At 50.8% G+C, this 12,324-nt stretch overlaps 1 protein-coding gene across 4 annotated transcripts in view; it reads right to left on the bottom strand.

Annotated features, from left to right (window-relative positions):
- MYH10 (myosin heavy chain 10) overlaps nt 1-12,324 on the bottom strand; it is a 136,441-nt gene that overhangs the window by 9,363 nt on the left and 114,754 nt on the right. For all 4 annotated transcript variants that reach the window (XM_036452180.2, XM_036452182.2, XM_045586533.1 and 1 more), the window contains 8 exons: nt 11,064-11,270; nt 9,575-9,679; nt 7,744-7,896; nt 6,880-7,128; nt 6,417-6,629; nt 4,505-4,717; nt 3,397-3,558; nt 1,147-1,275 (listed from right to left, as the gene is read on the bottom strand). In XM_036452180.2, coding sequence (XP_036308073.1) covers nt 1,147-1,275; nt 3,397-3,558; nt 4,505-4,717; nt 6,417-6,629; nt 6,880-7,128; nt 7,744-7,896; nt 9,575-9,679; nt 11,064-11,270 — 1,431 coding nt within the window. The remainder of the gene's footprint in view (nt 1-1,146; nt 1,276-3,396; nt 3,559-4,504; nt 4,718-6,416; nt 6,630-6,879; nt 7,129-7,743; nt 7,897-9,574; nt 9,680-11,063; nt 11,271-12,324) is intronic.

The raw sequence follows: 12,324 nt of genomic DNA, 5'->3' as shown, positions 1-12,324 counted from the left end.
TCAGTCCCCTCCACGATGTGTGAGCCTTGTCTGAGGCCCAAAGACCTGCAGCTTTGAGGTCAGAGTGCTGCCCGCTGGGTGTGGACACTGAGGCCACACCAGGCGCTCCCCAGGGCACAGGCTCCCAGGGCCATCGCCTCTGGGGATGGCATCATTGGTCAACTACATGATAACGTACATGGAACTTGACATGTTGCTTCAATGATGAGTCCATGTTCTTTTTAAGCAGACATGGCCCTAGAGCTGCCCGACTCTCAGTTCTCTAACCATAATGAAACTAGACCTCAACGAAGAAAAATAAATGCCAGACATTTGGAAATTTAAACCGCACTTTTAAGTTATTCATAAGATAGAGAAACCATCATAGAAATTAGAAAAATTTGGAATTTAAATGACAACAAATAGATACATTGAGAACGGTACCCTGAGGGGAATTTATAGTGTTCTATGCACATATTAGACAACAGGAAAGCTTGGAAATTACCGAGTGTCCAACTCAAGAAAAAGAAAAATCCAAAGGAAATAAAGGTACGAGCAAAAATGAACGGAACAGAAACCAAGAAGGGCTAGTCCCGAAGCTGGCTCTCAGGGTGATCTCAGCAAATGCTCAGTTTACTTATGGGTTTTCCTTCTACTTTTCTGACACCCAGGGTGTTGTTAATGCCCTTCCTTTCTTGCAAGCTCAACTCTGCATTTATTTGTTTTTGGTAACACTTGTTGGATTACAAGATGATTCACTTAGAAATTCAATGAAACGTAACCTCCTGTTTTAAGTATGACATGTAGTGCTTCTGTGTGAAACAAGGCAATCTCCTATTACTTAGGTCAGAGTTCAGTCACGTGGTCCTATGCTTGCCAACTCTAAGCAAACACCTCTCCTGTTTCTTGCACAGGAGACAAGCCTGGGAAGTGGCTAGAAAAGCTACTGGTCAGCTCCTCTGTCTTGAGCCAGATAGAGGAATATATAATATGAACAGCATCAAAGTGTGACCATTTTACTGAACTGAAGCAATAAGATGGTCCAGTCACACATTAAAAACGGACAGATAAATTACATACGGCTACAACGACATTAAGATTTTTATCTGTTCTTGGAGAAATTGCAAGGACAAATATTTGAACAAATGGATGAATAAGCAAACAAACCTCCTGCAATTGAAGGATTTCCGCTTCTAGACTCTTCAGTTTCTTTTCACTCTCTTTGGATTGAGCAAAAATCTCATCCCGGGAGGCACGCGCTTCTTCCAATTCACGCTGGTAATCCTTCATCTGAGCCTAAAGATAAATACGAAGCAGGTTTGGGGTAGTTTTCATTCTTTGTCTTTAAACATATTTTTTTCCAGATTATAAAAGTAATATACATTCATTAAAAATATAGAAGTATATAGAAATGACAAAGATAACACAAGAAAACATTCAGACCAACAGCCCTTATGAGTATATTTGCAAAAATCTACAACAAAATCGTATCCATCAACATATAAAAACATCATACACCATGTATACTTATACACCACTATATCCCACCATCCAACAAATTTATATGATCAATGCAAGACTGGCTCGATAACAACAAAGAATGAATATAACCATATAATCTCAAAATTCAGAAGTTAGTACTTGACAAAAATCTAACATCCTTTTTTATTATAAAAACAACAAGCTGAATAGAAAGAAATTTCCTCAGCTTTGAGAAAGGGCATTCAGTTGTCCCAGAACCATCTGTTAAGAAGACCAGTCTTCCCTCATTGAATTAATTCGATCCCATAGATCTGTATAGTATGTCATGAAAAAGAAGGACAAAGATGGAGAAATCACACTTCCAAATTTCAAAATTACAAAGCTACAGCAATCAAGACTACAGTATCTGCATAAAGACAGACATATAGATCAATGGAATAGAGTTAATTCAATGAGAGAAAAACTGACAGCTGTTATACTTAATGGTCAAAGACTGAATGCTTTCCCCCTAAAATCAGCAGCAAGACAGGGATATCTGACCTTACCACTTCTGTTAATTGTAATGGAGAGTCTAGTCAAAGCAGGTAGGCCAAGAAAAGGATACTCAAGACATCCAGACTGGAAAGGAAGAAATAAAACTAGATCTTGTATACAGAAAATAAGGAATTCATTAAAAAAACAAAACAAAACACAACCACTGGAACAAATAAACGAGTCCAGGAAGGTTGCAGAATACAAGATCAATATACAAAAGTCAATTTTATTTCTATACACTAATTATAAACATTCCAAAAATTAAGAAAATGTTTATACTTAAAATAGCATAAAAAAAAAGAATAAAATATTAGGTACCAGTTTAGTTAAAGAAGTATAAGGCCAATACACCAAAAACTATAAACCATCATTGAAAAAAGATAATAGATAAATAAATGGAAAGGTGGCCATGTTCATGGACTGGAAGACAATATTGTTAAGATGGCAATACTCTCCAAACTGATCTATCGAGTCGACACAGTATCAAAACCTGAGCTGGCCTTTTTTTTCCCTTGCAGAAATTGACAAGTTGATCCTAAAATTCACATGGAATTGCAAAAAACCTGGATAGCTAAACAGTCTTGAAAAAGAAGGACAAAGTTGGAGAAGTTACAGTTTACAAAGTTATGGTAATCATGACTGTAGTATTTGCATAAGGACAGACACGTAGATCAATGGAATAGAATTAATTCAATGAGTGAAAGAATAGTCTTTTAAACAGATGGCTCTGGGACAACTACATAGCCATATCCAAATGAACTGAGTTTATATAAAAATCACATAACAATAATTAACTCAAAATAGAATTGAAAAAAGAGAAAGGTATAAAATTCTTAGGAGAAAACATGACCTTGGTTCAGGCAGTGGTTTCATAGTTATAATATCTCCTTCATTTAAACGGCTGTCAGTCCCTTACATTTAGGTTGTTTCCAGTTTTGCTATCAGAAACATTTCAGCTGAGACCTTGGTAATATGAATATTTCTTCTCATCTGTATATTTTATTAGAACAAATTCTCAAGATATGGAATCAGCAAGGTCAAAGGGATGGAGGTTTTCTAAAGCTCTTTGTCACAACTAACAGATATCCCCCAAGAAGCTGTGCCTACTTATAGGAGGGACCATCACATCCTGCCAGGCCCGGCCACTGCCCGCCCTGGTGGCTGTGGCCCGCTGGCTAAGCGCCAACGGAAGCTGGGCAGAGCCCGAAGGGCATTCCTCTGGTGGAGGCTCCACCTGCTGACCCCCCGGGCTCTGCCCGCTCGCTGAGTGCGGTGCCACCCCTGGGGCCAAGGTGCCGGCTCCTGGCGGTAAGGCGGCAGGCGGGGTGCCGCACAGGCCTCCCTCTCAGGCTCCGTGGCCCAGGACGGCACCATCGGAGACCGCTGGGCGGCTGCACGTACCTGAAGTTTACGAAGCTGCTTGATGACTTCATCCCTAGCTTTGTTTGCAGCCTCAATTTGAGATTCCAGGTCCTTCAGGTCTATTTCCATTTTCTTCTTTGAAGCAACAGCAAGTGCGCGCTGCTTCCGCTCGTCCTCCAGCTCTGCCTCGAGCTCCCGGACCTGAGAGACAGCACCGCTGTGTCAGTCACACCCCGGGCCTGGCGCCGGACAGGGCTCTGGTGACTGCACGGGCCCCTGCTACCGAGCAGTTCTTGTTACTAACAGAAAGCCACTGCGGGTGCATTCTGTTCAGAGATCTTTACAAACACCACCTGGTACATGCCATTCCTGCAGACTACTGCGAGGGCACAAGTTCATGCTCCAGGTGATGCAACAAAACGGAAAGACAGGACTTCTTCGGGGCGATCCCTCCGGGGACAGACACCCAGGCAGCCGTGGGGAGGCCCAGGTCCCCGGTGCCGAGCTCTCGGGCCAGGCCCCGTGGGTGAGCCTGTAGGACGGGGCCCCCCAGCCCCACCAGGCCTCCCGGTGCTGACCTGCTGCGTCCGGAACCCCACCCACAGGGGCTGTAACAAGGGTTGTCTTAAGTCACTAAGTCTGAACTAGTTTGTTATCAATAAGTGACTAACGTAAAAAAAATAATGGAATGAAAATTAAAAAATTAAAAATTTTAAGAGTTGACACCATGAACTCCAAGGGAGTATCACAATATTCACAAAAATTTTTAAGTAAATTTTTAGAAATGTAACATAAGTGCCTAACCACTTTTTAAGTTAAAAAAAAAGTAAATATCTGTTTTTTTCTCCTTTAGAGAGTGGTTTAATGAGGAGATGTGATTGGGACTTAAGAAATATGCTGAGCCACCTGTCAATGTGTTTAGATTCTTCCCACCCGTACTTTCAGGACCCATGGAACATGAATTAACTACATATTCGTTGGAGATTTCACCGGGGGCTTTTCTATTGATGATTGTGGCTGCCTGAGAATGAGAACTTAATTAATTAAATTGTAAGAATAAACATATCGCGTGACCAGGTGACTTGACTCCAGGTAACGTGCTCTAACGTGACCGCCTGGGGTTGAGAATGGCCACCCGCCCACCTACCTGCTTGATCAGCAGCCGCTTCTTCTCCTCGTTCTGCTCATCTCTGGTTTGCAGGTCCCTCTCGAACTGGGCCTTCATGGCCTGCATGTTGACCTCCAGGCGCAGCTTGGCGTCCTCTGTTGCCTGGAGCTCGTCCTCCAGCTCCTCCAGCTGGGTCCTCATCTCCTCCACCTGCTGCTCCAGGGCCCGCTTGGACTTTTCAAGTTCATGAACCTAAACCACAGGAAGCATCGAGTTGACCCCCAGCAGGGGCCCAGCATGGCCAGTGCCTTCCTCTTACAGCCCCCATGGCGCGCTGGACACGGCGGGCACCCTCAATCCCTCCCTGTCCCTCTGGCTGCTGCCAGTCCTCAGCCCAGTCTGCATTTAAACGCCAGCACTGACGCCTTTGTCCACACGTGCTCGGTCATCAGCACTTTATTCTTAGATGACCGGAGGCTGAGAGGTCTCTAAGCCAAAGAACAATGCAGAGAGCGCGGTGCCAGACACCTGCCCGCTGCCTGCCTCTGCCACGTCTGTAACGGCCCCCACAGCACATTCCTGCTGGGGAGGATGTTTGCACTGAAAACACACACGTGGGACCTGCTGACTCGCTGTGAGGCTGTGAGGCAGGGCACCGCCGCCTCTGGCGGAGAACTCCCCGCAGACAGGCAAGCGCAGGGGCTGCTGCCCCCTTTGGGGTTCGTGCTATGCTGTTCTCGGGGGGCAGGTGAGAAGACTACACCGCAAAAGCCTCCGTCTCAGCAGAGTCTGGCCCTTCACAGGCTCAACAGAAACGTTTTGGGGATAATGTGTGACGTCCATTAGTCTAGAGTAGGGGTGTCGAACTCAATCAGAGAAGGGGCCAAAATCTAAAATCCAGCCTAAATCGCGGGCCGAGTGGTTTACTGAACAGTCATAAACTGTCATTGTGATGGAAACGCAGCGGAGTGCAGTGATGACAGCGCGGTGCGGGCCACATTGCAAGGCCTGGCGGGACGGATTTGGCCCGCGGGCCTTGTGTTTGACACATGTGGTCTAGAGAGAGTGAATGCAGAGCAGGAAGAGGGAAGCTGTGAACTCGCTCTCCGGGCCTTGCTGTGACCACAGCCCTTCCTGCTCCAGGGCCTTTCCTTGTCCACAGGCTGGTCCGGGCACAGGCTGGAGGGGACCTGGGAGAAGGGTGGGCAGCCTCCACTCCCGGGCTGTGGCCGGGAGCCCACGTCCCATGAAAAGGAGACAAAGAGGACCATGCTTTTGAAGGACACCTCGCTGCTTCTCTTAACTGGGCAGATGTAATGTCCGTTTGACAGGTGAGGAACCGAGGCTGAGCGCTTACGGCTTCTGCTGGGAAAGCTACGTCCTGAACCTGCTTCTGATTCCGGGCCCAGGCTCCCTGCACTGCCCTCAGGTGATCGCTAGGGGGCGTGCAGGGGGATACGGTTCGCGAAGCTCCCATGGGAGGTGGTGGAGGAAGGAGAAACAGGACCATGGAACCCCCACACTGAGCAAGTCCCCAGTGCAGCTGAGTCTTCAGAGAAAACAACGGGACTCCTGGGAAGGCCACGCCGCTCCCCTGCAGCCCCGCTCCGGGCGGGCGACATCCCGCCTGCCCCCCTCCGAGCGGCCCTCGTGCCTGGTAACTGCCTGTTGACTCAGGAACTGTGAGCCCCCCCATGAGCCAGAATGCAGGTCAGCGCAGGAGCGACCGTGAAAGCAACAAGAATAAACCAGTCTTCATACCCGCAGGTGCTGCGACAAGAGCCCACACTGGGAACGGACGGCAGGAAATCCGGCCGTTTATTCCACAGGACGCTGACCTGTGTTTACCCCTGGGCCAGAACACGCCTCAGCCACCTCGCTGCTGGGCCAGGTCCCTCGGCCCCCAAGGAGCTGCCTGCCCGCCTGAAGGGACTGGCCCCCGGACACTCACGTTCTTGCCCACGTCGTCCTTGGAGCTCATCAGGTCCTCCATGTCCGCCCGCAGCTGCTTGTTCTGCCGCTCGAACTCCTCCTTGGCCTCCAGGGCCTCCTCCAGGGCGCGGGCCAGGGACAGGGCCTTGGTTTCCTTCTCTCTGGCCTCGGCCTCGGCGCGGTCCCGCTCCTCCGCGTAGCGAGCAGACACGTTCTTCTCTTCCGCCAGCAGCTGCAGGGAACGGCCCCGGGAACGGGTGAACACAAGTTCAGAAGCAACGCGGACGCACCCAGCGTGTCCGACCTAAGCTGCAAACCCTGCTGCAAGGTGATGGGTGCTCTCTCTTCCTTTCCTGCTCTGTCCAATTTTGCTGTCAGTGTACACTGCTTTTCAATATGAAACATTATTTAAACTAAAACAGAACGAGAGCTCTGCCCGGAGGGAGGGACGGTGGGGAGACGGGGACGCAGAGCGAGCCCACCTGGTCGAACTTCTTCTGCTTCTTCTCCAGGTTGGAGACGATCTGGCGCTGGTGGTCCAGGTCCACCATCAGGTCGTCCAGCTCCTGCTGCAGCCGGTTCTTGGTCTTCTCCAGCTTGTCGTAGGCCAAGGCCTTCTCCTCCAGGCGCTGGCTCAGCGCCTCCACATCTTTCAGCAGCTTCTTTTTGGCCTCTTCCAAGCTTTCAATCGTCCCCAAGTCATCATCCACTTTCTTCTTTGTATCAGTCAGCTAGGTTTCAGGTCAAGAAAAAAAGATCAATATTAAAGAAGGATTTTCACATTTGAGGAAAAAAGGAAAAACTTGTTTTCAATATTTTGTGGGAAGAGAATAAATCAATGCTATTTGATTGTGAGCAAAGTAATCTCAGGCTGTAACTTAATTTCTAATCTAGAAAATGATGCTTGGATTAAAACCTTACATAGTTGACACAGTCCTGTGTCTTTATTTTTAAATATTTTTAATTGATTTTCAGAGGGAGGAAGTGGGGGCGGGAGAGAAACGTGGTAGCGGAACATCCATTGGCTGCCTCCTGCAAGCCCCCCACTGCGGGGTCACGCCTGCAACCTGGGTGTGCCCTGACCAGGAATCGAACCAGCAACCCTTTGGGGCACGGACCATGCCCAATCAACTGAGCCACCCTGGCCAGGGCCTGTGTTTTTGATTTAAATGCTTCCACTATCAGAGCCCGCACAGCATCGGCATGTGGCTGGGTCAGAGAAAAACCACTCAGTGGCTTTATGTAGTGCAGCCTGACTAACGGTCCCACCGAGAGCGGAAGCAGCCAGCACGCGGGGACACGAGCCGCTAATCACACTCCGGGCACCTCCACGTCCGAGGACACACCTGGGCCTGCAGGGCCAGCACTTGTTTCTCCAGGTTCTTCCTGGCCTCCTCCTCCTCCTCCTGCTGCTCCTGCAGGCTGTTCTTCTCCTCCTCCAGCTGCCGGATCCGGCTGCTCAGGTTCAGCTTCTGGCGCGTTTCTTCCTGAAGAAGCTCCTGTTTATTTTGTACAAGGCCAATATGGAAGGTCAATGCTGAAGTTACCTTAATCACCTTCACAAAATGCCTCATGAAAAATGCGTGTCATAAAGAACAGAGAGCCTCAGTGTATGAGAAATACCGTGATAAAAACAAACAGAAAAGATTTAAAAACATGTGATCACGTTATAAAAGCTCTTAACACAAATACCGCTTCCAACTCATTCAGCAGGAATGGCAGCATCCTCTTTCCACCTGGCACCCAGGCCGGAACCTGCACGTGGCCACGACTCCTCCCTTCCGGCACCGCCTCACTCCCAGACCCCCTTCCTGTCCACACCCGCCCGGCAGGCACTGGCATTTCTCACGAGGATCACCTCCAGGACTGGGCAACCTCCAATTGCTTCTCCTTCATACTCTGCCAGAGTAATTCTTCTAAAATGTAATGCACATGTGTCTTGCCCGTTACGTTCACTTACAACGGTCAGAGGCCCAGCAGCTTTCCGTGTGCTGGCCCTGTCTCCTTCCCCAGCCAGGAGGGGCTACACTGTGCAGTGACCCTGCCCCACTCCCTACTGATTCCTGTTTGTCTGAGATCTTTAACCTGCATCCCCAGCACCTGGCCCAGAACCTGGCAAATATGTACCACATAAAGTTTGAACATTTTTCAAATCTAAGATGTAAAACTCCAAGAAAATTGTTACATTATTTTCATACTAGAGGCCCGGTGCACGAAATTCGTGTGTGTGTGTGTGTGTGTGGGGGGGGGGGGGCGCGGGATCGGATCCCTCAGCCCAGTCTGCACCCTCTCCAATCTGAGACCCCTTAGGGATATCTGACTGCCCGATGATCCCAGTAGGATCAGGACTAATAGGCAGTCAGACATTCCTCTCACAATCCAGGGCTGCTGGCTCCCAACTGCTCGCCTGCCTGCCTTCCTGATTGCTCCCAACTATTTCTGCCTGCCAGCCTGATCACACCCTAACCACTCTCGAGCCAGCCTGATACCTAACTGCTCCCCTGCCAGTCTGATTGCCCCTAACTGCCCTACCCTGCCAGCCTGTTTGCCACTATCTACCCTCCCCTGCAGGCCTGGGTCCCCCCCAACTGACCTCTCCTGCAGGTTTGATCACCCCCAATTGCCCTCCCTTGCAGACCTGGTCCCTCCCAACTATCCTCCCCTGCTGGCCATCTTGAGGTGGCCATCTTTGACCACATGGGGGCAGCCATCTTGTGTGTTGGAGTGATGGTCAATTTGCATATTACTCTTTTATTAGATAGGATAATCATAGTCATTAACCTAATTTCCATCCCAACAAGTAATTTAACACAAGTCTTTTAAAAGTACAATAAGCAAGCTTCAACCTACCCTTTTACAAAATGGACTATTTCTCCTAGGTCAGCACATTGAAATTTCAATTAGAACAAAACCACCTGATCGAAATGGCCAGCAACACACGTGTGTGCCATTGAATCACGAGGGGTGAGCCATGCCCCAGGCAGCGCTGCCTGGCCCACATGCCCATGAGACAGAACAGGACTCCGCACTGAGCCCGAGCTTCCGGGATCTCCCGGATGTCATGGCTGTTACAGTGCAAGAGGCTCCAGATAGAAGTCACCAGAACCTGGAAGGCAATTCCCGTATGGATTCTGGAAATGTTAGTGTTATTAAAGGCCCTCACTCCCCCTGGCATACCTGTGTGTCCTGTAGCTGAGACTCAAGACTGGCTGCGTCCTTAGAGAACTTGATGCCCTTCTTCTCCGCTTCCTCCAGGAGCAAGGAGACGTTGTCCAGCTCATTCTGCAGGGAGAGCACAGTCACGTCCGATCCCCAGGGAGCAGGTCGGGGGCCCAGAACCACACTCTCACAGGAGCACGACAGCAGCATTGGGGGAGGACTCCTCACCGAGAGCCTGTCACCTCCCGACAGAGCCCACGTGGGCAGGCGCTGCCCTGGCCACCAGACAGGGACGTCCTCTCTGCCCACAGAGAGGACCGGGTTGGAACTGCAGGGCGCACACATGGAGCCTCCCAGCCGCTACGCCTGGTTTACAGAACAGGCAGTCACACCGGCCGCCCCGGGCTGCGGCCTGAGAGGAGGCCCTGAGGGCAGCAGGCGGCTACTCCATTCCCTTTCACACTGAGAAGCAGGGACCATGTGTGGGGGTGGGGGGTGGGTCGGTATAATTACCATTCTTATAGAACTTGGAAGTTTTATCATAGAGATTCAAAGTTTAGAATCTAGCAGCAGTTCTCTTTCAGCTTTAAAACACCTATTCACTCAGTGAATCTAGTCAATAACTGCATGGTGACAGATGCTACCAGACATGGTGTGGCGATGACAACATAAGGTATTGCATGTAGAAACAAACACAATATTGTATGGAACCATTCCTTAATCCATTTAAAAACTGGTATATATTTATCATGAATACTTAGTTACCTCTTATGGTCAAATTTCATGAACAATGTGGTCAAAAAAATGTTTTTCATCCTCAGTTAATGCTAGCTCTAACTGCCCCCCAATTCTATTCCCCCAGTGAAGGACCTGCCCCAGGTCTGAGGGGTGTGGAAGAGACAGTAGGGTCCTGTGTTCTAGCTGGTCCTTGGTCAGATGAGCAGAGGGACAAGTTAAACAAGTTCTCAAGTGAATACATTTCCATTTTTGCTCATCTTAGCACGTCCTTCAGAGCCATACGCCATCAGTCTTGGCAACAGTGTGGGGAAGGGCTCTGGTGGGCACACCGCCAGCCCGTGACCTGTGAGGGAAGCCACTGAGGCAGGCAGGCAGCTCGCTCCCTGAGCCTCACACTGCTCATGGCCCGGCCCGGCAGGGTGATGGGAGCGATGACCGGAGGGCGCGGCCAGGAGCCTGACGCATGCCCGGGGCAGACTGGTGCCGGGAGCGCCCTCACCCGCCTCCCGCCACACGGGTTCCTGACTTCTCTCTGAGGAAAGCCGTGGATCTGCGAGCACCTGAGCTCACACACCAGGGCCCCAAGCTGGGACACTCAGGGCGATGTGACGCCAGACACGAAACACCTGAGCTGTGGTGTCTCGGGGCCTTGGGGTGCAGGGAGCTCGGTGCCGGTGTGTGTGTGTGTGTGTGTGCAGGTGTGGTGGGTCCCCGGTGTGTGTGTGTGTGTGTGTGTGCGTGTGCAGGTGTGGTGGTCCCCGGGGCTCACCTGCAGTTTGTTAGCTTTCTCGGCCAGTTCCACGCGGAGCCGGTCCCCCTCGGACACCTTGGCGTGGAGCTCCTGGACCTGCGCGTCGAGCTTCTTCCGCTTGTGCTCAGACTCGGCCTTGACCTGCTGCAGCACCTTCACCTCACACGCCAGCTCCTTGTTGTCGGTCTCCAGGCCCTGCTTGTTCTTCTCCAGGTTCGCTTTGAACTGAGGGGGAAGGAAAACAGCGCACTTACTACTACAGGCTAGGAGGCACCGCTTGCTTGCAGTCGGACTGTGCCTGACAGGGTGAGCCTGAATCAGCGCTGAGTGAAGGAAGACATCTGCTGTGTGGTGTGAGCATGGCTGTGGAAGGAGCACACGTTGCACACTGCTTGGGGCAGTGGGTGCAGATATTTAGGGGCTCGCTGCACTGTGTTATTATCCTGGCAGTGCAGGCTGGGGGCAACACCCTGCCCAAAGAGTAAGGATTCATTTGTGTCCTTGTTTGCGGCGAGCTCTGAGCCGCAGGTGGCTGGCAAACGAGTGAGCAGTGTGCACTGTGCAAGGCGGTCACAGGAGGCCGGGTGCCTCACACAAAACAGGAGACATGGGATAGGCTTTCAAAGCAATCTAGCTGGGGTGACACGGGGCTCTGCGGCCTTCCTGCCTGGCCTCCATCTGCCTTTCACTTACTAGCGGTGTGATCCTGGCTTAACTTTCCAACAAGACTGGGCCTCAGTTTCCTCATCTCTGAATGAGAACGACAGAGACTAACCTACAGGGTTGTAATGAAGGTTAAAGAAGGCAGTGCCCGTGACCCACGCACACTGTGACAGCACCTGGCAGCGACGGACGCCTGCTGATGTGAATGTCAGTAATGGCTCCCGCTGTCACTGTATGGACGGGGAGGTGGTGTGTGGGCGAGAGGCGAGAGCGCTGGGGAAGTGGGAGCAAAGGCACAGAGCGTGGAGGAAAAGATGGTGCCTGGGAGACAACGCCCAGGGTGGCTGAGTCAGAGGGTAAATGAAATTAGTTTCATCAGGATGGGAAGCCTGTGTTACAGACACCAAGAGGGAACAATGAAACGAGGGGCAGCAATGTGTGCGGCGGCTCGATGTCGGAGGCAGAGGAGGTGGGAGTGTGTGTGTGGGGGGGCAGATGGTGACCCGCTGGCAGCACCTGAGTGGGAGGAGGACCTCAAACTGCGCAGGTGCTTGAGCTGAGACATGGGAGGATGGTGAGAGAGGCGGCCCTGGGAGGGAATGTGCGTGGAGATGGT

Source organism: Pipistrellus kuhlii, unplaced genomic scaffold, assembly GCF_014108245.1.
Source record: "Pipistrellus kuhlii isolate mPipKuh1 unplaced genomic scaffold, mPipKuh1.p scaffold_m20_p_23, whole genome shotgun sequence".
Lineage (NCBI taxonomy): Eukaryota > Metazoa > Chordata > Mammalia > Chiroptera > Vespertilionidae > Pipistrellus > Pipistrellus kuhlii.
The sequence above is the reverse complement of the archived record's forward strand: the minus strand, read 5'-3'. Positions and strand labels throughout refer to the sequence as shown.